The 25337-nt window shown below is 48.2% G+C and overlaps 3 protein-coding genes and 1 non-coding gene across 5 annotated transcripts; 2 read left to right on the forward strand and 2 right to left on the reverse strand.

The window, feature by feature from the left end:
- Positions 1 to 1631: 1631 nt before the first annotated feature.
- Positions 1632 to 5501, reverse strand: LOC105924198. Its single transcript, XM_021315182.2, has 5 exons — positions 5386 to 5501; positions 3849 to 4638; positions 3701 to 3777; positions 2555 to 2806; positions 1632 to 2432 (listed from the first exon to the last, which is right to left on the reverse strand). The coding sequence occupies exons 2-5, from the start codon at positions 4624 to 4626 to the stop codon at positions 2169 to 2171; spliced, it is 1371 nt and encodes a 456-aa protein (XP_021170857.2). The 5' UTR covers positions 4627 to 4638; positions 5386 to 5501; the 3' UTR covers positions 1632 to 2168.
- Positions 5267 to 9337, forward strand: LOC105924199 (dual specificity protein phosphatase 18). 2 transcript variants are annotated; one of them, XM_012860069.3, is made up of 3 exons: positions 5267 to 5361; positions 8505 to 8842; positions 9031 to 9337. In XM_012860069.3, the coding sequence occupies exons 2-3, from the start codon at positions 8532 to 8534 to the stop codon at positions 9239 to 9241; spliced, it is 522 nt and encodes a 173-aa protein (XP_012715523.2). In that variant the 5' UTR covers positions 5267 to 5361; positions 8505 to 8531; the 3' UTR covers positions 9242 to 9337. The 2 variants fall into 2 exon arrangements, with proteins under 2 accessions (XP_012715523.2, XP_021170858.2); XM_021315183.2 differs by lacking the exon at positions 5267 to 5361 and adding an exon at positions 5393 to 5506.
- On the forward strand, positions 6837 to 6919 carry trnal-cag. The gene has a single exon. It is a non-coding gene; the product is annotated as a tRNA-Leu (tRNA).
- polr2d (RNA polymerase II subunit D) lies at positions 9307 to 25129 on the reverse strand. Its single transcript, XM_036127219.1, has 5 exons — positions 24914 to 25129; positions 16557 to 16737; positions 16395 to 16490; positions 9475 to 9564; positions 9307 to 9384 (listed from the first exon to the last, which is right to left on the reverse strand). Exons 1-4 carry the CDS (start codon positions 25116 to 25118, stop codon positions 9486 to 9488), a joined length of 561 nt encoding a protein of 186 aa, XP_035983112.1. The 5' UTR covers positions 25119 to 25129; the 3' UTR covers positions 9307 to 9384; positions 9475 to 9485.
- Between the last annotated feature and the right edge of the window lie 208 nt (positions 25130 to 25337).

Below are 25337 nucleotides of genomic sequence, written 5' to 3' on the forward strand. Positions count from 1 at the left end.
TGTTTAATATCAATACCAGCGTTGGTATCAATAGTATCGATGCTAGGATCGATCCGCCCACCTCTGTTGATCAGTGATATAATTCTAGGTTGTACTCTGCTTGTCCAAACATCCGGGCAACTAGAGCTTGGACAAAAAAACCTATTCATGATCACTTATTGACGATAACGTAATTTAAATGTCCTCAATTATCTCACAATTCATTTTTAGGAAATTGAGGATCGAATAATCGATATTTATCTAATTGATGATCAGTGTCAAGATTTTGTCCTTAAATCAATGCTGGTCAAACTTGAAAAGACCCAGGAAGAAAGCAGACGCAGGCTCAACTGAGTTCACCATCTTTATTATTACTCTTTACAGGTGAGATGCAGATTGAAAACCAGTGCGTGTCTACCACTGATCACTATTTATTCACTGGATTGCTGATTGGCCCGAAAAACACTGGTCACTGGTCGCCATCTTGCTACTCCCTACTCTCACAGAACCCCTTAGGATTTGGCTGCAACAACAAGCAGTTTTCTGGCTGTGTGAAAACGTTTCACAGGTAATTTTACCGTCAGCGGATGTACTAACACTATCAAGTACTGAAAAAGTCATGTGCTGAAGTATTTTGCATGTTATGTATATATATATATATATCCATTCCATCCATTTTCTGAACCGCTTTATCCCTCATGGGGTCGCGGGGGGTGCTGGTGCCTATCTCCAGCGTTCACTGGGCGAGAGGCGGGGTACACCTGGACAGGTCGCCAGTCTGTCGCAGGGCAACACAGAGACAAACAGGACAAACAACCATTCACGCACACACTCACACCTAAGGACAATTTGGAGAAGCCAATTAACCTAACAGTCATGTTTTTGGTCTGTGGGAGGAAGCCGGAGTACCCAGAGAGAACCCACACATGCACAGGGAGAACATGCAAACTCCATGCAGAAGGACCCAGGGGTGTACTCGAACCCAGGACCTTCTTGCTGCAAGGCAACAGCGCTACCCACTGCGCCACTGTGCAGCCATATATATATATATATATATATATATATATTATATATATAGATATATATATATATATATATATATATATATATATATATATAGATATATATATATATATATATATATCTATATATATATGTGTGTGTGTGTGTGTGTGTGTGTGTGTGTGTGTAAATAACATGCAAAATTTTCAGCACATGACTTTTCTCAGTACTTGATTGTGTTAGTACATAACATAAAAGTATATGGCATTCGACATTTTAAAAGTCTTAAGCCCCCCAGAACATGACAAAATCTTCATTGTTCGATGCTGTAGCGCACATATTACGTAGTTACTGGAGGAAAGTAGGGAATTCCAATATGGCGGCTGGTGGCTTCACAGCGACGTGTTCTACCAACGGCCAATCAGCAACCCAGTGAATAAATAGAGATCATTGGTGTATACTTTCTTCCATGCATTGATGGTCTCACAGTACCACACCTGAATGACTTGACCTCATTATAAGGTGGAAGCTACACACTATACTAGCCAATAGCGCCCCCTGTGGCAAAAAAGACAAATATTGTTCAAAATAAGCCAAAAGTGAGTAAGTCTAGGTGGAGAGTGAGAGGTGCAGGTTAAAGAATGAACTGCTTTTGACAGCTTTGGTTGACCAGTTTATAGATAATCTGCCAACTGACGTTTATTGAGGATCAACTGATGAGTTATATTATAATTGATTAGAAGACAGATCTCAGATAAATGAATAAATTTTCTGAACAAGTGACCTGCCGCAGTAAAAAGTTCAATCTGTAAAAGGAAGTGTTTGTAGCCGATCCAGTGGGGACAGCTGGTTCTGATCCAGAAGCTTCTCAGAGATTTGTCTCTTAATTAAACCCAGCTGCTACTCTTCAGAACAAACTGGACTCAGAAGATCAGATTCTTCTGAGTGGCTGTGCTATTCCAGCTGCCAAGTCTGACCCGTTTCATCTGAACACAACAAGTCACCTAAACAGGCAGTTTGACTGAGGTTTAAAAAAACTAAAAGTTCCTGTTAGTAACAGATGTTCTCTATTACACCCAGCACCAGAACCCATCTGTCCTCAGAGGACAGGACAAGTCCAAGAAAAAAGTTTCAGCACGTGTCCAACAGAGCACCTTTGGTAAAGTTCTGATTTGCCCGTCGTGTCTTTACAGTTCTGGCATCATTGCTGCTGCTGCTGCTGGATTCTGCTGCATTTTCTGTCTAACGTGAGGGAGGACGGCGTCCCGATAGAACACCTCCAGCTTGGACACCGTCTCGGCCCACAGCTCAGGATCAAACTCCACAGGGACAATGGCCGTCTCCTTCGTGGTGAAGACGACGAGGTCGGCCTGCTGCAGGCCCGTGACCGCCAGCTGCACCTGGATCTGAGTGAAGTAGGTGTGGGATGTCTTCAGGACATAAACCGGAGGCTGGAGACACAGACGGTGAGGACAGGGTGTCAGGGAGGACAGGTGAGACGTAGACAGCATCAGAGAGGGGGGTAGGGACACAGAGGAGAAAGGTGAGATGAGTCTGAGCGTGCTGAAGTTACCTCATCAGGGCTCCGCTGGTCCTCGTCCTGCAGCTGCAGACAGAAGGCGGGGTCTTCTCTGCAGGCGTCCTCCACGCTGCGGTTCCTGTGCTTGTAAGGACATTTGACCTCCAGGCAGAGCAACCTTTGGCCGGTCCGCCGGTCCGTCACGATGCCGTCAGGACTGGCTGCCAGCCAGGGCCGCTCGCTGTCGATGAACAGGCCGCATTCCAGGACGGAGACGGGTCGACCCAGCGCCGCCGTCTTCAGCCTCTGTGGAAGACGTGAACGATGACATCATCACGAAGAACTCCGCAGATTTCCTGTCCTGAACTTTTGTGTTTTTGTTCCTTCAGTTTTCTAACCTGACAACAGCCAGATGCATGTCTCGCTCCGCCTAGCTCCACTCACATACATCTGCGACCTCTCCATAGGAATTGCCTTTATTGAAGGCTGGGCCTTATCAAAAATCCTTGCATATGATTGGATAAGCCACTTGTCTGTCATCTTTATTGACGTGCTATTTCAACCACTCACACCGAAGCTAACCCGTGACGCTGTGAGAGCGACGCAGGAAAAAAAAAAACACAACTTTTTTTTTTTAAATGACGCGCCCCGGAAAACAAAACTTGCCAAATCCGGTCGGGAGAAGGGCGAAAACATGATTTCCACCAACAAAAGCCTTCAGAGCCGTTCTCTGATGTTCTTTTAATGAAACAATATTAGGTAGATTGGACAACATAGAAGAAATAGCAGCATCAATGCTAACGCTTGCTTCCTCGATGCAAGCCGCCATTGCTATCAAAACAGTCTCACGGTCGCTTCTCCATTACGTCACATCTATGAAACTCCAGCCCTGCGTCCTGATTGGCCAGACCATAAAATTGGTTGGAGAAATCACTTTCTATGGGCGATGTCCCAGATGTATGTGAGTGGAGCTAGGCGGAGCGAGACATGCATCTGGCTGTTGTCAGGTTATCAGTTTTCATGAGGATATTTAGAATCTGTACTGTGGCATTAAATTTAGTTTTATTTTAAATATTTTTCAGAGAAAAATCATTTTTTTTCCCAGTTTTTAATTTTAGGAAGCAAGAATAGATGATGGATGACTACAGGTAATGTCGGACCTTTCGGACCTCTCCTGTCGGCACTGGTCCATAAACTCACCTGATAACGGCGGACAACCTCAGCTTCCATGTTGATCCCCCAGCTCATGGCTCTGGTCTGGACTTTGGGCCCCTCACCTGGGGAGCCAACGGATCTGATTAGAAGCAACAAAACCAGCAGGATCCAGGTGTGAGTGGGCGGGGCCTACCTGTGACTGCAGCCAGGTATGAAGCGGGCGGAGCTTTGCTCCTGCCATTAACGAATTTGGAGTGAGCGATGCGATGAGCCACCGAAGCCGTGATGCGGTTCTTCCTCCAAGCGAACCAGTCCTGGTTGGTGCTTTGTCCACGGGTCAGAATCTCCACCTGCTGCAGCAGATTCTTGTTGAGGTTAGCCCTCAGATCCAGCGGCACCAGATCTGGCGTGGGAGGAGCTCTGTCTTCATCAGAACCAGAATCTCTCTCAGGTTCTTGTCCTCCATCAAGATTCGGCCTGGCAGCAGGACCTGTGCTGCTACAGTCCTGGTTCTCCAGAGCCTTTTTAGGCTTGGTTCTGGTCTGAGGGGCACGACCAGCACGTGTTCTGGACCTCGGAGCGGGTTTGCTTAGGGCTTGGTCTCCAGCAGAATCTGGATCATTGTCAGGTAATCCTCGCACCACATGGGGTCTTACAGCAGGACCGTTCCTGCTGGAATCCTGGTTGTTCGGAACCATTTTAGGCTGAGTTCTGGCCTGAGGATGACGAGCAGCGCCGGCTGTGGACCTCTGGGTGGGTTTGGCAGAGGTTTGACTTCCTGCAGTCGTAATGGATGGGTGGTACCGGACCTCTGCGACAGACTGGCGACCTGTGCAGGGCTGGAGTGCACCGGCACCTCTCGGGACCCCACAAGGAACAGACGTGATGTAAAATGGATGGATGGATGGATGGTACCGGACCTGTGGGATAATGGTTCTCTGGTTCGCAGCAGCTGGGTTCTGCATGCTCATTGGGTCTGTGGTCTAAAAGTAACCAGAACAAAGATCTGAAGTCACAATCAGTTTCAGTAATTACTACTAAACTAATTAATAACAGAACATAATATTTATATAACTTAAAGTCCCATTGCACAACTTAATCATAAGGAGAGACTTTTATTTTGAAGCATCAAATCCTGAAATTTTATAGTCAAATGATTGTTTCAGTCCTCCAACAATAATCCTGACGCAGTTCTAAAGCCTGATCTCCATTTTATTTTTTCTGGTCTCAGATCAAGATCTTTGAGTTGAGAGACTAAAACCTAATAATCCAAAACCAGAGCCAGTTCTGACTACAGAAAGTTGTTGCAGTTGTTTATCATCTTAAAGTTATTTAATCTGAATGATGACCAACATCTGATTGTTTTTTTTTTTTATCTTTAATAAATCCAGAAACCAATGTGCCGTCAGTAAACAATGAACACAATATAAACATTCAGAACCAAACAAGCCGAAAGGTTCTGGTTTCAGAGTAAATCCAGTTTCCAAAGTTAAATAAAAGCAGGAGGATCGGTTTCGGCAGGAAAACATTAATTTGAAGTTTTTTACTAGAAGTCTGGTCTGACCAGACACCGACTCAATCCCATTTCGGTCTCCAATCTCGGATAATCTCGGAAGAAACCGCGAGGCTTTAGCCCGTGTTTTCCAGCTCAGGACAGGAGAAGTTCTGTTGCTTGGAGAGGGTTTTACCTGAACGTGTCAGTTAAGGTAAGAGGTCGGAGCAAGTCTTACCTGGACAGGAGCCGCTTCAGCTCGATCACACTATTCTCAGACACGACTTCTTCTTCTGGGGGGAAAACGAGAAACGAAACTCAGCGCAGCTGGTGACGGACTGACAACGGGAACCAAACAGGTTCTAAAATATCCTCATTTAGGGCGTGACAGACACAAACCCCAGAACAGGCCGCAACAGGATCCGGCGCATGTGATTCTGACTCATATGTTATGAGCAGTGATGTTGGGGGTTGCTAAGTATTCGTGTCGTACCCGACTTTCGCTACGAAACGGAACTTCTGTATGGAGGACCGAAACGGACAAAATAAAAGATTGTAAATAAAATTTGTGGAGTTAGTAATTAAGAAATATATTTTGTGATATTTAGAATTTCGTAATTTTAAAAATGGGTTAATAAATGTATATATTTAATATATTTGTAAACTAAAAATATAGCATGTTAATTATATTTTTAAGTTGGCATTTGACATTTAAAAATGTATGAATGGCATAGTGAATATATGACTTTGAAAAAAGAACCCACCATTTTTTTTCTCGTGTATGAGAAATAACCCAGAATATTAATACATTTTTGACTGTGTAACTTTACAAATGGCACCCCATATTATGGCCCAATTAATACACCAATACACTTAAACTGTACCAGTTAACGTTGAAAATGAGAAATAATTTTATATGTATTAATAATGTATTAATCTTAATATAAAAGATCCAATTTTGTCCCTTTACCATGTTTCATAATTTTATTGACCTTTATGTTTTATTCTCTTATTTCAACACATTATTTATTCAAGCAAATTCATTTTAACATTTCTTTTACCAATCGTTTTTTATTTCCACCTATTGTTTTTACTTTTATGTCTCGTTTTTTTACTTTTCCTTATGCATTTTTGCCTCATTATGCAAATAAAGTGGGCAGTGCTTCATTGGGTCAGATCTTCTACTATTGGTCAATCAGAAGGGGACAGATCTGTGTGCAACTATATGGAGAATGCAATATAGAGAATGCGCTGGCATGCAGAATTTACCTGCTCGTGGAAATAAAATAGACAAATGTCATGTTACATATAGAAAAACATAAAAAATGTCAAACCTATAGCAAATGCTTAAATAAGTAATGTGTTGGAAATAAATGTAGAAAACGATTTAACAGTTAATTAAAGTATTGAACATGGTGAAGTAAATAAATGAGATATTTTAATAAATACATTAATAAAGAAAGAAATATTAGATAACTGGTACATTCTTAGTGCTTTCAGTTATTTATTGGGCCATTTGTATTTTGTTTGTATCTGTCACTCTCAGACCTCCATATGCTATTGTAATAAATCGAACACAAGATGGCGCTGTTCATAAATAAAAAAATAGAAAGTAATTTCAGTGAATTGGACCCAATTCTGGTCCTGTTCTACTTTTGAACCACATCCTCACACAAACTGCAGCAACATGTCAGGATGGCCGAGCGGTCTAAGGCGCTGCGTTCAGGTCGCAGTCTCCCCTGGAGGCGTGGGTTCGAATCCCACTTCTGACAGCAACATTTTTTTTCCCTCAGCAGCTCCAGATCTGTGCCCGTATTCTCTCAGAGAGCTTCTATCTTAGCCTAAAAGTTCCTACCAAGGTGTTTCAGCTTCAGATTGTTGCTGAGAGCGACCGAGTTAACGAGCGCTGCGGTTGTTACGCTGCGTCTGATGCAGCTGCTGCTTTCCTCTGATCTGCTCTTGCAGACGGTTACATTTCACAACCTTTGTCGTCATTTCCCCTGTCGTTGTGCAGGGCGACTAAACGCGAAGCCGAAGGCTGAGTTTGAAGTTGATCTCTGAGCGGATGATTCATGTTTGTGCTGCAAGCGGACCCAGTGAGGCCTGCTTCACCTTTGACCCACTAGCATTAGTCTTAAGCCAGCAGGAAATAGCACTATAGCCCTTTAGACTCTTCACTGCGTCTCAGTTCTCTACTCAGCCTACATGGCTGTAGAAAAACAATAGGCTACCATGGGATCACCTGTCCCATGGTTGAACAGTTTCACCACGTCTGGAATGGGTCCTTAACAGAACAAGGACACAGATGTTCCAAAAAAAAAATTAAAAAACAAAACAACTGGACTTGTTTTCCGTAGTTGAAGACGTTTCGCTTCCTCTCCTTTCTCAATTGAGAAAGCTTCCTGGAGAGGAAGCGAAACCACTGAGCTATATTATACACTGGAGTGCTAATCACCGTCAGTTTGAACGAGTCGCTGTGAAGCCACCAGCCGCCATATTGGTACTCCCTATTTCCCCAGTAACTAGGGAATATGTGCGCTACAGCATCGAATAACGAGGATTTTCTCATGTTCAGGGGGGCTTAAAACTTTTAAAATGTCAAATGCCATATAGTTTTATGTTATGTTCTAAAAATATCAAGTACTGAGAAAGCCATGTGCTGAAATATTTTGCATTTTATTCATTTAAATATATATATTTAACATTTATAAATATATAAATAACAATATACAAAAACATATATTAACATATGTGTATACATATATATATATACATATACTTATATATACACATATATATATTTAATATGAATAACATGTAAAATATTTCAGCACCTAATTTTCTAGTAGTTGATAGTGTTAGTACATCCACTGACTGTAGAATTACCTGTGAAACGTTTTCACTGAGCCAGAAAACTGCTTGTTGTTGCAACCAAATCCTGTGGGATTCTGTGAGAGTAGGGAGTAGCAAGATGGCGGCCAGTGACTTCAGTTTTTCGGCAAAATCAGCACTCCTGTGTATTATATAGCTCAGTGAGCGAAACGTCTTCAACTACGGAAAACAAGTCTAGTTGTTTTGTTTTTTACTTTTTTTGGAATGACCATGACCTGGATGACTGAGAATCTTCACCCGCATAAGGACACGGATGGAGTCTACAAGCTGATTTTAGGATTTATTTAAAGTAATTTATTGGAAAAGAAATCTTTTTTTCTGCTAAATATAGACAATCGTTTGTTTTGTACATTTAATTTTTACTGAGATTAGAGAAACGCCTTCAGACCAGCTGAGGTGTTGACCACATGGTGGCGCTGTAGTGTCCACACTGATGGTTCTGAATCTGTTGCTGTGATCTTCCAGGAAGTGGGCGGAGCTCTACGGACAGTCATGCGGGTCTCCCGGGTCTCGGCCCGGCTCTACCTCAGCGATCTGGACTCGGCGCTGAACCTCGGGGTGCTGACCGGCAGGAACGTCACGCTCATCATCAACGCCAGCGGGCGCCGGGACGTCTCCTACCCGGCGCTGGACGGCCTGCAGGTCCTCCACGTCCCCGTCCAGGACCAGCCCCACGCCCTGCTGAGTCCGTACTTCGACCCGGTTGGGGAGCGGATCCAGCAGAACCGAGCTGGGTCCACTCTGGTCCACTGCACGGCGGGCCGGAGCCGCTCTCCTGCTCTGGTGATGGCTTACCTGATGAGGTAACAGAAGTTCTGGCTCGGTGCTGGTTCTGATCCTACGACCCAAACAGAACCTCAAACTGTTCCTGGGGCTGTCTGGATCAGACCTAAACCCGATCCAGTTCACTAAGAATTGTTAACAGATATTTCCTTAAAGGTTCTACAGAACCGATACGCTATGCATTGTTGGTTCTGCTCTCTGTGTACAGATTTGAAGGTCTGAGTCTGGGTCAGGCCTATGAACGGGTTCTGGAGTGCCGGCCGTTTATTCGACCCAACGCCGGGTTCTGGAGGCAGCTGATTGAGTACGAGAGGAACCTGTCGGGTCGGAACACAGTGAGGATGGTGAGTACAGCAGCTGGAGTTCTGCCTGAAGCCTTGCTGGACCTGGATGGTACCAAGTACTGTGTGAACATGTGACGTTGAACAGTTCTGACCCAGAACCAGAACTTTTGAAAGATGAACACACAAAGACACAGAGGAGGTAAAAAAAAACAGACGAGACTTTATTGATATGGCAGAAGGAATGAAGAAGGGGGACAAATCGGATCAGTAATCGGATCAGTAATCGGATCAGTAATCGGATCGGATCAGCGGTTCAGTAATCGGATCGGATCAGTAATCGGATCAGTAATCGGATCAGTAATCGGATCGGATCAGCGGTTCAGTACTGGAAGCTCCTCTTGGTCTGGATGTCGTCCAGGATCTGCTGCAGCTCCTCATCCTCAAAGCGACCCTCCAAGCTGCAACCAGAACAAACGGACCCGTAATCACACAGCAGAACCGATTCAGTGAACCCTTTAATCTTCCTGAACAGCAGTGATCCGGTTCTGGTTCTTAAGGTCCTGAAGATTTAAGAAATTTCCCATTTCCCACAGAACCGAGTCCAAAAGCTGGCCTAATTCAGAACCTGACCCGGTTAGTGACCCGTTCAGTTAAAATCAAGTGTGTAACCTGGGACAAATCCAGAACCTGCATGGTTCTGACTGCTCGCCGGTCCGTTTGGATCGGGACACCGCAGCAGCCGATTCATTCAATTAAAATTTGTGAAATTAATTTGATTTTTTTATGTTTTCAAGCTTCAAAAAGTGTCTAGTAGAGAAGTGACTTTGGGTCAATTGAGGAGAACCGGGTTCTGACCGGTTCTTGGATACAATCTACAGTAAAACCACCTGAAAACGGACCAAAGGTTGGTATTTAGGAGGTTCTGAAAAGGCTGCACTGATATTTGAGAATAAAAACTGTTTTGCTCTGTGGAAGGTCCGGTTGTCCCTGAACGCACCGTAAAGGTTCTCCAGGGGAACCGAGCCCATGAGCTGCATTTTAGAACGCTTGAATGGCACCTCGGGCTGCCGGGCTTGGACCCTAATAGGTTCTTCTCCGGTACCAGTGGAGTTTACAGTCATTAGGTTAAGTAAGGTTGACAGATCTTTGGGTCGGACCTTTCTCCGTGTAGCTCACATCACGATCCAGTCCAGCTCGGTTCTGGTCGGGTTACAGCCCACTAGGAAAATAAACTAATGGAAATGCTTGCAAACCGGATGGAGCCCAGTAGAACCGAGCCCAGCGGAGCCCTTGAAAAAGGAGCATTAGCGACACCTGGACACCTGAACGTCTGGTTCTGGTGTCAGGTTCTGAAGTTGCAGGTTCTGTACGGCAAACTACACGTGTTCAGCTGCAAAGCAAAACCCCCAGACCCGGTGAGCCTGAAACCAAGAATTGGTTTGGATCAGCACCAGGAGACGGCTCCAGACCTGGGGTTTCATTTATAAAGCGTGCTCTATAGTGACACCTGCTGGATCGTACGCGGCGTTGCAGAGGACTTACTTAAAACACTGAGTAATAATATTATGTATTTAAGTTACTGTCTGTCATGCTGGATTATTTTAATAACCCAATCTAAGTTATCTAAGTTAAAATATCTTTGATATCTTTTAAAATATACAGTTAATAAAAGTGAATGTGACATAAATGATGAAAATTAAAGAGAAAGTTTTGTGGATGTGATGTCGCTGATTGAGTTATCATTGATGCAGGGAGATTTTTTTTATTTTATTTATTATTAAAGATTTGTATATAAAAAAAATACGTTTATTTTTTTCAACGTTTTTAGGCCATTCTAATATTTGGTGAAAGTTCTCCAGCTTTTGAGAAATCCTGCTGGACGGACAGGCAGACAAGTTTTATTGTTAATAAAATGTATTTAAATAAACTGCGTTGGCTCACACTGATATCTACAGGGGTTGGACAATGAAACTGAAAAACCTCTCATTTTAGTGTGGGAGGTTTCATGGCTAAAATGATCCAGCCTGGTGGCCAATCTTCATTAATTGCACATTGAACCAATAAGAGCAGAGTGTGAAGGTCCAATTAGCAGGGTAAGAGCACAGTTTTGCTCAAAATGGTCCTCCAGAATGGTTCGGTAGTCAGTGTTTCCGGCAGGAATTTGCTTAGGCGAGGCGGTGAAACCTCCCACACTAAAATGAGAGGTGTTTCAGTTTCATTGTCCAACCCCTGTAGATATAAGCAGTTTATCTTTTGTTTGTCGATCTGAACTTAACACCTCAGAGGAGTTTCACCACGGAGCGTCTGAAACTGGAATCAAGTTCACTGCAGAACACGTTCTGTGTTCACATTTAATAAAATCCTCTCTGATTCTGTTTTTACAGTTTCTTTACTTTTTCTCCACGGTTGCCATGTCACCATGGAGAAAAAAAACATCAGCTGACCCATTTTTTAATGCACAATAACACGGTTCTTTGCATGGACCATTCATGGTTGATCTGGGCGTGTAGATGGCAGAACGTAGAGCTGGACGATAATTCCACAACAATATTTATCAATCTATAGACTTATATCGATGACAGAAAAAAAGGGTCAGTAAAAAGTTCAATAAAATAACAGTTTTTCCTTCCTTTTGCATTCTAGCCATGTAGATTAATATTAGTCATTACATCCTCCCAACCAATCACAACGCAGACCCAGGAACCAAGCTCCGCCCCTTTAAAGAGTTCAGAGAGCACACGCTCTTATTTTCATTTTTTAAATTTGCAGTTTTGGTAAAACGTTGATTGAATAAAGCAGGGGTCACCAATTAAAAATCAGCGGGGTCCGAATAAAGAGAATCAACAAACCAGTAAAGGTCCGGAGACATTTTTAATTATAATTTATTACTATAAACAGCATTTAGCACTGAAATAAAATGCAGGTGTTTATGCATCCATCTTATACATTGACTTTTTAAAGAAAAAATATCATAAAAATAGAAAGTTTTTCCATTTTAAAAGCTAAAGTGTTTTTTGAAATATGAGAAGAACAACTTTCACAGGTGTTTTCTTTAATAAAACACCTGAACTTCATGGATTGATGAGAGAAGTGGGCTTTAGGCTGCCCTGCAAGAATTTTAAACCTGGGTTTGAATGGCGACAAAGAGAGCACTCATTAGCACGTTGCTGAGGAGTAAATGTCTGGACCATAATTCTGAAGCAGCGATAATACTGTGCCTTTAAATCAGCTGTTTTCTCCGTACGTATGGCTGAAGCAAGCGGATATGTTTGGGAAAATGAGTTGTGCTTCATTTCGTAGTGCCGCTTAATGTTGCTGCTTTTGATGAGAGCGACTGTCTCAGAAAATAATTAGACATGTTCTGTGCTCCCAGCTAGCGAGACGAACAGGTACGCGTGAGTTCATTCTTCCTTAAAAGACCTATTTTCTGTGTCTACTGTTTCTGAGCATGCCATTTCACTTTTCTTTCACCAGCAGTCCACTCTTTCTCTGCTGTCTTTTTCTCTTCGTCTTCTCCTTTTTTCCCCACAGGTTTGCCTGCTGTGTCTAAATGTAGCTAGCAGCAGAAACACCCAGCTCATTGGCTAATTAGCATCACATGCAGCCTGGTGCCGCTGTAGGTACCAGATCGGCTCGGCGTCCTGCGCCTTCTGATGACATCACTATACATGGTTGGTTTAACGTTTGCACAATTACGCAAAACATTCTGATTGGTCTGGACAACTTACTAAATAATAGGGGGTTTTCACTGACGTCACTGGCCAACTTCCGGTCCGCCATATTGGGTGGCACACTTCCTTATCTCTAGTTGTCTTACACGTATTATCGTATCGCGAATGGATAAGTACGCCGGCACGCTAGAGCGACCAGATAAGGACGTATATCTGAGGAAATGTTCCATGATCGACCATATGGACCCGTATGCCCTCCACGGTGCCTTGTTTAGCCGTAATCCAGATGATTGGCCAAATGTAGAGCACGGCGACATAGTGCATTACCTGGTGTTCGGTGAAAACCCTCTGCACACTCTTGAGGAAATGAGAGCTTACAAGGATCTAGAGGCTCACAACCAGTTCACATCTGGTTATGTACATCAAGGAAATCGCCATCATACGTGGACGGGTGAGTTTTAATAAGATGGTAAAAATGTAAACAATCCGACGCAAATGTGTCGCATGCTTCTGCGGTGGCTGACTGCCGGCGGTGTGCGGTGCGCGAAGGCGCTTGGCTGCAGGGCCGATCGACGCCGCTCGCGGCTTTAATTATTTAAGCAGAACAATGACCAGTGCAAAATTAAGTTGTATTTACCGTATTGGCGCCGGTAGGAGCTGCAGATCATAAAGCCAGCAAACAGTGGGAACACAGCAACTCGTACAAAGGTAAGCTGCGCTCAGACGGGCTTTGGCACATGCTAGTTTAGTAGCTGCTAACCGCCAGTGCTAACAACCACTCGCGCATGTAATGTACTTTTAACTTGCTGCTATGTGTTTCAAACGTTTAGAACACACTCTCATTGACATCGGGATACTGTGGAAAGTTATGATCGGTCGACTTACAGCCGCAATCCAAGCGAGCCGACGACTCTTTGTTATCTCTAACAGTTGTTCTCCGTGGTTGCGCCTCCAGGCAGGAAAGCGGTGGAAAATTAATCTGTTTCTATGTTTTTCCCATGGCGATCATGTGTTGCGCTGTTACAGCCCACAATACAGCAACGGTTTACCATGGTTGAAATCAAGTTAAGGTGAAATTAATCAAATTAAAACACGGCTGAGAGAGGGAGTACAGTACGCAGCAGTCATAGGCAGTAGAGGCGGCGGAGGCAGTCAACATGACGCCCAAGCCCTATTATTAATATATTCTTCTTATATGTTTTAAATACTTAACAGTTAATTACCTGTGACAAAGTGAGCACCGCAGACTCTGGCGTATTCCAGCTTAACACCGTCCAAATCGGACCTGGATATCCGTGTCAGCCATAGGTGACGGCGTTGTTCAGAGAGCTGTTTTGTTTTTTCACACTGATTCACTATTACGGCTGGTAGGCGATAGAAAGAGCGTTGATCTCCACCTCCACGGGCCGTGCAACCAACCATTAAACACGTTTTCCCCATTGTTCACTTCCAATACTGCCTAAGGCGTCATACAATGCAGGTCAACGGTGCGAAACGACTGCCACCCAATATGGCGGACGCGCTGAGTAGTCACGTGAGCGTGACGTCAGCTGAAAACCCCCTATTATAGTGAGGTGTAGGTTTTATTTGAGAGCGGGATTGCGGTTTGTAAACGGACAATTTTACGAAGAAAATCTCCGTGGTCCCTGCGCCTCCCGATGATGTCACATTATGGCAACGCCACTCAATTTCACAATTTCATCTGGAATAATAAAAAAAATTGTGATCAGAAAAAAACGACATAATAATATAAAAAGAAGGAATAAACGTTATTGATTTTAAAGTGATGAATGCCGTGGTAAAATTATATTGGCTGCTGACTTTTATTAAAAATGAAAAGAGTTTATGGTTTAGTTTCCCTTCACAACTTTTTTTTTTTTTTTTTTATTGGAGGAAGGAAATTTCTCTAAGGTTGTAGCTTTGATCCTGCAAAATTAGCGATTAAATTGTCAGACTACCACACAAGCATTCCAAACTGATGTTAAAAGTTTTCATGCCTCGATTAAGTTACTGGAAAATAACCGTAAATTAACAAAATAAAATTGATTTGTGACAAATGGAGACCGCGGGCGTAATGTAGTTTGTTTGAGTGGAGTTGCCATATTGTGACGTCATCGGGCCGATGTGGTACCTGTCACTACCCGATCCGTACCATCAGCTCATTTGTGCGTGCGCGAATAGAATAACCTCCGGTGGGAAATATTTCGTTTTTCTTACTTTTTTTAGTCCTTTTTATTTTTTTGAGGCAGGGGTTTCTTTTTGTATATCTTTGTATTTGCGGCAATGTTGCATATTCTAAAAAATAAACAACAGAAATACATAAAAAATACATTGCTTTTTTTTAATAGCAAAAATGTTTCCCAGTTGTGGTTAGGGAACTAAAAATATATAAACCATTTCTTAAAGTACATAAACCCCCAGCTATAAACACATATAGGAGTACAGAAACTTATTTGATTTTGAATTTTTTTTGAAGTTTTAAGTTTTTTTATCATTTATTTTATTCGCATATGTACGTATTTGTGCTTAATAAATGTATTTTAATAAAGGTATGCCTTCGCTTTGTGTGTGTTCTTTGTTTTATTCCCTGTTCGTTTTTGTAAAAAAAAAAATAAAAATAAAAAAAAAACAATGCGGCTACTATAATGAGGAGGTCTTCTCTAGTTTATGATGTGTACACCAGAGGGCGCTAATTTCTCAATCGATAATTTTAACTTTCTAATAAAATAAATGTTTAGAACAAGATTATTTGTATAACGAAATTCACCGTATAATTAAGGATTAAATATTTTTTTCCAGTCCTGTTTGAAGAAGCAATAAAACTAACAGAGTGCATTTAGACAATACAGATAAACGTTACGCAATAATATCTTCCCGGACTTCTTAGCATATCCGATGATGACGTCAAGCAATACAATGGAGAGAATGTAAAATGCATCAATTTCTTCCAGAAAAGTTTTCAATATTTTATTGACGATATAGTTTAGCATTTTTTAATCATTTAAGTATAGAAATAATTAATTACATAATTTTTCTGGCGAACCGGAAGTTATTCTGTTCGCGCCAATGAGCCGATGGTACGGATCGTGCTAGCGGTACGGATCGGGTCGTGACAGTCCCTACGCCGGACGCTCCGGATGGCTTTACCATATTAACAGGAGAAGCGGCGCAAGTGAAATTAGACACTGTCGTCAGACAACATGCGGTAATTTATAAAGTTTTAAATCAGGGTGGGTCCGGATCTGGACCCTGGTCCGCTAAAGGGTGGAGTCTGAATTCAGTGTTTGGTGCTCAGGGCTGCACTTAAAATAAATGTTTTTAATTTGTTAAGATTATTGATATCAATCAATATGATTCCTATTTGATCAATATGCACAGTTTTCTATATTGTCCAGCCCAGCAGAACCTGAGGTGGTACCTGGTACCAGATGTTCTGGTACTGATGTGATCTATAAAGGAAAACCAGTATGGACTCAACACAGGGTTCTATAAATGAGACCTGAACCACCAAAACGGGCCCGACGCCATCACAGGAGAACGTCGGGCTTTGTAGAGGGAGAACGCCCCGGTTCTGTCTGAGCAGTGGACCCGACAGGGCCCGCCCGGTACCGGCTCACCTGGGGATCAGAGCCTTGGCCTCTTCGGCTGCTTCAGGACACAGGTTGGCTAAGCTGGCCAACTCGAACTTATGGAGCTTCTTCTGCAGGAGGAGGCTGGGGAGACACACAGAACCGGGTCAGAACCTCAGCTCGCCCACAGACAGAACTGAGCGGCAGTACCTGCGCACGGCGGTGATGGTCTCGCGGTTCTTGAAGCGGCTGAAGCGGGCCGTGTAGTTCAGCGTCTTCATGAAGACCTCGGACAGTTCCTGCTCGTCTTCAGCGCTCTCGTTCTGCTGCTTCCGGTGTTCCAGCAGCATGTGGACCTCCGAGTTCAGCAGCGTCTCCGCGTTCTCAAACTCTGCAGAACCCAACGGGACCGTTAGAACCCAACGGGACCGTTAGAACCCGGCAGGTCCGTTAGAACACAGCGGGACCGTTAGAACCCGGCAGGTCCGTTAGAACCCAGCGGGACCGTTAGAACCCGGCAGGTCCGTTAGAACCCAGCAGGTCCATTAGTACACAACAGGACCGTTAGAACCCAACAGGACCGTTAGAACCCAGCGGGACCGTTAGAACCCAGCGGGACTGTTAGCAGCATGTGGACCTCCGAGTTCAGCAGCGTCTCCGCGTTCTCAAACTCTGCAGAACCCAACGGGACCGTTAGAACCCAGCAGGACCGTTAGAACCAAGCGGGACCGTTAGAACCCAGACACATCGTCAGAGTACGTAGCTCCAACAGGACCCTTAGAACCCAACGGGACCGTTAGAACCCAGCAGGTCCATTAGTACACAGCAGGACCATTAGAACCCAACGGGACCGTTAGAACCCAACGGGACCGTTAGAACCCAGCAGCATGTGGACCTCCGAGTTCAGCAGCGTCTCCGCGTTCTCAAACTCTGCAGAACCCAACGGGACCGTTAGAACCCAGCGGGACCGTTAGAACCCAGCAGGACCGTTAGAACCCGGCAGGTCCGTTAGAACCCGGCAGGTCCGTTAGAACCCAGCGGGACCGTTAGAACCCAGCGGGACCGTTAGCAGCATGTGGACCTCCGAGTTCAGCAGCGTCTCCGCGTTCTCGAACTCTGCAGAACCCAACGGGACCGTTAGAACCCGGCAGGTCCGTTAGAACCCAGCGGGACCGTTAGAACCCGGCAGGTCCGTTAGAACCCAGCGGGACCGTTAGAACCCAGCAGCATGTGGACCTCAGAGTTCAGCAGCGTCTCCGCGTTCTCAAACTCTGCAGAACCCAACGGGACCGTTAGAACCCGGCAGGTCCGTTAGTACCCAGACACACCGTCAGAGTTCTAAGCTCCAACGGGTCCATTAGAACCCATCAGGTCCATTAGAACCCAACGGGACCGTTAGAACCCGGCAGGTCCGTTAGAACCCAACGGGACCGTTAGAACCCAACGGGACCGTTAGAACCCAGCAGCATGTGGACCTCCGAGTTCAGCAGCGTCTCCGCGTTCTCAAACTCTGCAGAACCCAACGGGACCGTTAGAACCCAGCGGGACCGTTAGAACCCAGCGGGACCGTTAGAACCCAGCGGGACCGTTAGAACCCAGCGGGACCGTTAGAACCCGGCAGGTCCGTTAGAACCCAACGGGACCGTTAGCAGCATGTGGACCTCCGAGTTCAGCAGCGTCTCCGCGTTCTCGAACTCTGCAGAACCCAACGGGACCGTTAGAACCCAACGGGACCGTTAGAACCCAGCAGGTCCGTTAGAACCCAGCAGGTCCATTAGTACCCAGCAGGACTGTTAGAACCCAACGGGACCGTTAGAACCCCACGGGACCGTTAGAACCCAGCAGCGTGTGGACCTCCGAGTTCAGCAGCGTCTCCGCGTTCTCAAACTCTGCAGAACCCAACGGGACCGTTAGAACCCAACGGGACCGTTAGAACCCAACGGGACCGTTAGAACCCAACGGGACCGTTAGAACCCAACGGGACCGTTAGAACCCAGCAGCATGTGGACCTCCGAGTTCAGCAGCGTCTCCGCGTTCTCAAACTCTGCAGAACCCAACGGGACCGTTAGAACCCGGCAGGTCCGTTAGAACCCAGCAGGTCCATTAGTACCCAGCAGGACTGTTAGAACCCAACGGGACCGTTAGAACCCAACGGGACCGTTAGAACCCAGCAGCGTGTGGACCTCCGAGTTCAGCAGCGTCTCCGCGTTCTCAAACTCTGCAGAACCCAACGGGACCGTTAGAACCCGGCAGGTCCGTTAGAACCCAGCAGGTCCATTAGTACCCAGCAGGACTGTTAGAACCCAACGGGACCGTTAGAACCCAACGGGACCGTTAGAACCCAGCAGCGTGTGGACCTCCGAGTTCAGCAGCGTCTCCGCGTTCTCAAACTCTGCAGAACCCAACGGGACCGTTAGAACCCAGCGGGACCGTTAGAACCCAGCAGCATGTGGACCTCAGAGTTCAGCAGCGTCTCCGCGTTCTCGAACTCTGCAGAACCCAACGGGACCGTTAGAACCCAGCAGCATGTGGACCTCCGAGTTCAGCAGCGTCTCCGCGTTCTCAAACTCTGCAGAACCCAACGGGACCGTTAGAACCCAGCGGGACCGTTAGAACCCAGCAGCATGTGGACCTCCGAGTTCAGCAGCGTCTCCGCGTTCTCGAACTCTGCAGAACCCAACGGGACCGTTAGAACCCAGCAGCATGTGGACCTCCGAGTTCAGCAGCGTCTCCGCGTTCTCAAACTCTGCAGAACCCAACGGGACCGTTAGAACCCAGCGGGACCGTTAGAACCCAGCAGCATGTGGACCTCAGAGTTCAGCAGCGTCTCCGCGTTCTCGAACTCTGCAGAACCCAACGGGACCGTTAGAACCCAGCAGCATGTGGACCTCCGAGTTCAGCAGCGTCTCCGCGTTCTCAAACTCTGCAGAACCCAGCGGGACCGTTAGAACCCAGCGGGACCGTTAGAACCCAGCAGGACCGTTAGAACCCGGCAGGTCCGTTGGAACCCAGCGGGACCGTTGGAACCCAGCGGGACCGTTGGAACCCAGCGGGACCGTTAGCAGCATGTGGACCTCCGAGTTCAGCAGCGTCTCCGCGTTCTCGAACTCTGCAGAACCCAACGGGACCGTTAGAACCCGGCAGGTCCGTTAGAACCCAGCGGGACCGTTAGAACCCGGCAGGTCCGTTAGTACCCAGACACACCGTCAGAGTTCTAAGCTCCAACGGGTCCATTAGAACCCATCAGGTCCATTAGAACCCAACGGGACCGTTAGAACCCGGCAGGTCCGTTAGAACCCAACGGGACCGTTAGAACCCAACGGGACCGTTAGAACCCAACGGGACCGTTAGAACCCAGCAGCATGTGGACCTCCGAGTTCAGCAGCGTCTCCGCGTTCTCAAACTCTGCAGAACCCAACGGGACCGTTAGAACCCAGCGGGACCGTTAGAACCCAGCGGGACCGTTAGAACCCAGCAGCATGTGGACCTCAGAGTTCAGCAGCGTCTCCGCGTTCTCAAACTCTGCAGAACCCAACGGGACCGTTAGAACCCAACGGGACCGTTAGAACCCGGCAGGTCCGTTAGAACACAGCGGGACCGTTAGAACCCAGCGGGACCGTTAGAACCCGGCAGGTCCGTTAGAACCCAGCGGGACCGTTAGAACCCGGCAGGTCCGTTAGAACCCAGCAGGTCCATTAGTACACAACAGGACCGTTAGAACCCAGCGGGACCGTTAGAACCCAGCGGGACCGTTAGAACCCAGCGGGACTGTTAGCAGCATGTGGACCTCCGAGTTCAGCAGCGTCTCCGCGTTCTCAAACTCTGCAGAACCCAACGGGACCGTTAGAACCCAGCAGGACCGTTAGAACCAAGCGGGACCGTTAGAACCCAGACACATCGTCAGAGTACGTAGCTCCAACAGGACCCTTAGAACCCAACGGGACCGTTAGAACCCAGCAGGTCCATTAGTACACAGCAGGACCGTTAGAACCCAACGGGACCGTTAGAACCCAACGGGACCGTTAGAACCCAGCAGCATGTGGACCTCCGAGTTCAGCAGCGTCTCCGCGTTCTCAAACTCTGCAGAACCCAACGGGACCGTTAGAACCCAGCGGGACCGTTAGAACCCAGCAGGACCGTTAGAACCTGGCAGGTCCGTTAGAACCCGGCAGGTCCGTTAGAACCCAGCGGGACCGTTAGCAGCATGTGGACCTCCGAGTTCAGCAGCGTCTCCGCGTTCTCGAACTCTGCAGAACCCAACGGGACCGTTAGAACCCGGCAGGTCCGTTAGAACCCAGCGAGACCGTTAGAACCCGGCAGGTCCGTTAGAACCCAACGGGACCGTTAGAACCCAACGGGACCGTTAGAACCCAACGGGACCGTTAGAACCCAGCAGCATGTGGACCTCCGAGTTCAGCAGCGTCTCCGCGTTCTCAAACTCTGCAGAACCCAACGGGACCGTTAGAACCCGGCAGGTCCGTTAGAACCCAGCAGGTCCATTAGTACCCAGCAGGACTGTTAGAACCCAACGGGACCGTTAGAACCCAACGGGACCGTTAGAACCCAGCAGCGTGTGGACCTCCGAGTTCAGCAGCGTCTCCGCGTTCTCAAACTCTGCAGAACCCAACGGGACCGTTAGAACCCAGCGGGACCGTTAGAACCCAGCAGCATGTGGACCTCAGAGTTCAGCAGCGTCTCCGCGTTCTCGAACTCTGCAGAACCCAACGGGACCGTTAGAACCCAGCAGCATGTGGACCTCCGAGTTCAGCAGCGTCTCCGCGTTCTCAAACTCTGCAGAACCCAACGGGACCGTTAGAACCCAGCGGGACCGTTAGAACCCAGCAGCATGTGGACCTCCGAGTTCAGCAGCGTCTCCGCGTTCTCGAACTCTGCAGAACCCAACGGGACCATTAGAACCCAGCGGGACCGTTAGAACCCAGCAGGACCGTTAGAACCCGGCAGGTCCGTTGGAACCCAGCGGGACCGTTGGAACCCAGCGGGACCGTTAGAACCCAGCAGCATGTGGACCTCCGAGTTCAGCAGCGTCTCCGCGTTCTCGAACTCTGCAGAACCCAACGGGACCGTTAGAACCCAGCGGGACCGTTAGAACCCAGCAGGACCGTTGGAACCCGGCAGGTCCGTTGGAACCCAGCGGGACCGTTGGAACCCAGCGGGACCGTTAGCAGCATGTGGACCTCCGAGTTCAGCAGCGTCTCCGCGTTCTCGAACTCTGCAGAACCCAACGGGACCGTTAGAACCCGGCAGGTCCGTTAGAACCCAGCGGGACCGTTAGAACCCGGCAGGTCCGTTAGTACCCAGACACACCGTCAGAGTTCTAAGCTCCAACGGGTCCATTAGAACCCATCAGGTCCATTAGAACCCAACGGGACCGTTAGAACCCGGCAGGTCCGTTAGAACCCAACGGGACCGTTAGAACCCAACGGGACCGTTAGAACCCAACGGGACCGTTAGAACCCAACGGGACCGTTAGAACCCAGCAGCATGTGGACCTCCGAGTTCAGCAGCGTCTCCGCGTTCTCAAACTCTGCAGAACCCAACGGGACCGTTAGAACCCAGCGGGACCGTTAGAACCCAGCGGGACCGTTAGAACCCAGCAGCATGTGGACCTCAGAGTTCAGCAGCGTCTCCGCGTTCTCAAACTCTGCAGAACCCAACGGGACCGTTAGAACCCAACGGGACCGTTAGAACCCAACGGGACCGTTAGAACCCAACGGGACCGTTAGAACCCAACGGGACCGTTAGAACCCAGCAGCATGTGGACCTCCGAGTTCAGCAGCGTCTCCGCGTTCTCGAACTCTGCAGAACCCAACGGGACCGTTAGAACCCAGCAGGACTGTTAGAACCCAACGGGACCGTTAGAACCCAGCAGCATGTGGACCTCCGAGTTCAGCAGCGTCTCCGCGTTCTCAAACTCTGCAGAACCCAACGGGACCATTAGAACCCAGCGGGACCGTTAGAACCCAGCAGGACCGTTAGAACCCGGCAGGTCCGTTGGAACCCAGCGGGACCGTTGGAACCCAGCGGGACCGTTAGAACCCAGCAGCATGTGGACCTCCGAGTTCAGCAGCGTCTCCGCGTTCTCGAACTCTGCAGAACCCAACGGGACCGTTAGAACCCAGCGGGACCGTTAGAACCCAGCAGGACCGTTGGAACCCGGCAGGTCCGTTGGAACCCAGCGGGACCGTTGGAACCCAGCGGGACCGTTAGCAGCATGTGGACCTCCGAGTTCAGCAGCGTCTCCGCGTTCTCGAACTCTGCAGAACCCAACGGGACCGTTAGAACCCGGCAGGTCCGTTAGAACCCAGCGGGACCGTTAGAACCCGGCAGGTCCGTTAGTACCCAGACACACCGTCAGAGTTCTAAGCTCCAACGGGTCCATTAGAACCCATCAGGTCCATTAGAACCCAACGGGACCGTTAGAACCCGGCAGGTCCGTTAGAACCCAACGGGACCGTTAGAACCCAACGGGACCGTTAGAACCCAACGGGACCGTTAGAACCCAACGGGACCGTTAGAACCCAGCAGCATGTGGACCTCCGAGTTCAGCAGCGTCTCCGCGTTCTCAAACTCTGCAGAACCCAACGGGACCGTTAGAACCCAGCGGGACCGTTAGAACCCAGCGGGACCGTTAGAACCCAGCAGCATGTGGACCTCAGAGTTCAGCAGCGTCTCCGCGTTCTCAAACTCTGCAGAACCCAACGGGACCGTTAGAACCCAACGGGACCGTTAGAACCCAACGGGACCGTTAGAACCCAACGGGACCGTTAGAACCCAACGGGACCGTTAGAACCCAGCAGCATGTGGACCTCCGAGTTCAGCAGCGTCTCCGCGTTCTCGAACTCTGCAGAACCCAACGGGACCGTTAGAACCCAGCAGGACTGTTAGAACCCAACGGGACCGTTAGAACCCAGCAGCATGTGGACCTCCGAGTTCAGCAGCGTCTCCGCGTTCTCAAACTCTGCAGAACCAGCAGGACCGTTAGAACCCAGCGGGACCGTTAAAACCCAACAGGACCGTTAGAACCCAGCAGCATGTGGACCTCAGAGTTCAGCAGCGTCTCCGCGTTCTCAAACTCTGCAGAACCCAACGGGACCGTTAGAACCCAGCGGGACCGTTAGAACCCAGCAGGACCGTTAGAACCCAGCAGGACTGTTAGAACCCAACGGGACCGTTAGAACCCAGCAGCATGTGGACCTCCGAGTTCAGCAGCGTCTCCGCGTTCTCAAACTCTGCAGAACCCAACGGGACCGTTAGAACCCAGCGGGACCGTTAGAACCCAACAGGACCGTTAGAACCCAGCAGCATGTGGACCTCAGAGTTCAGCAGCGTCTCCGCGTTCTCAAACTCTGCAGAACCCAACGGGACCGTTAGAACCCAACGGGACCGTTAGAACCCAACGGGACCGTTAGCAGCATGTGGACCTCCGAGTTCAGCAGCGTCTCCGCGTTCTCGAACTCTGCAGAACCCAACGGGACCGTTAGAACCCAGCGGGACCGTTAGAACCCAGCGGGACCGTTAGAACCCAGACACGACGTCAGAGTTCTGAGCTCCAATGGGACCGTTAGAATCCAACAGGTCCATTAGAACCCATCAGGTCCATTAGAACCCAACAGGATCGTTAGAACCCAGACACGCCTTCTGAGTTCTGAGCTCCAATGGGTCCATTAGAACCCAACAGGTCCGTTAGAACCCAGCAGGACCGTTAGAACACAGACACACCGTCAGAGTTCTAAGCTCCAACGGGTCCATTAGAACCCATCAGGTCCATTAGAACCCAACAGGATCGTTAGAACCCAGACACGCCTTCTGAGTTCTGAGCTCCAATGGGTCCATTAGAACCCAGCAGGACCGTTAGAACCCAGCAGGATCGTTAGAACCCAGCCACGCCGTCAGAGTTCTAAGCTCCAACAGGACCATTAGAACCCAGAAACCCCGTCAGAGTTCTGAGCTCAGGTCCAGCTTATTCGTCAATCAGGACCAAACCCCGGCTGGGAGCAGGTGCAGAACACAAAGTTGAGGTTCTCTATTGGTTCTGACGGAGCTGACAGGTTCTGGTAATTTAAGCCCAGAAGCTTCGGTCTAGTCAATCCGCGTGAGGAACCCGATCAGAACCAGAGGAGGAAAAACCATCAGCCTCGGGTTGGGACATGCAGATTGTGGCTTTGGACTTTGGTTCTGATCTGATACTTTAAAACAGTTTCGGAACCAGAACCGCGCGTTTCCAGAGACGACGAAACACTAAAAGTCTAAAACCTGCAGAGGGACGCGACCCTGCTGGACCCGAACCGGTTAGAGGGGTTCTGGAGCAGCTCTACCCCGGCCCTCCTCTCCAGAACCCGGCCCAGCCTGACCCACATGTCGGCACCACAGCTGAGCTTCCGCTGAGCATCATCTACCATGGCAACAGAACCGGGTCCAGTACCGACCTCTGGAGAGAGGTTCGGTCTGTTACCGTGATGGTCTGTGACTGAATGAGATATCTGATCAGAACCGGCACCGCTTTAGCCCCAACCACCATGGGTCACAGACCGAGGCGGGTTCGTCACCTTTAGGAAACAGCAGCTGGGAAGCGTCTTCTTCTACGTCTCCGAGCTGCGGCGCCACCGAACTGCCTCCGGCCGCCATCACGGTACCACAGACAGAGGAGAGTCCCGGTGAGTCCGGTTGGGTCCAGAAAGCGGTAAACCGGGAGCTGCTCGGATGGAGGACCAGACCCGCGCGGAGGTTTTTCACACAAACATAAACACACATCCGCTGCTACTTCCGGTGGCTGTAGTTAGACTGCTGCCCCCTGCTGGCAGGACGGGTTCCGGAGGTTTAACGGGCTGTTTCCTACAGTCTGACCTGAAAGGCGTCTGGTTTCTCTGGTCTTTGTGTGTTTTTTTTTCTCTTGTCATTTAAGGAAACATGATCACAGACTGCATGCTGGGATCGATAACAGCATTAAAACCAGATTAAAAACTATACGTC

This window comes from Fundulus heteroclitus, chromosome 23 (assembly GCF_011125445.2).
Source record: "Fundulus heteroclitus isolate FHET01 chromosome 23, MU-UCD_Fhet_4.1, whole genome shotgun sequence".
NCBI lineage: Eukaryota > Metazoa > Chordata > Actinopteri > Cyprinodontiformes > Fundulidae > Fundulus > Fundulus heteroclitus.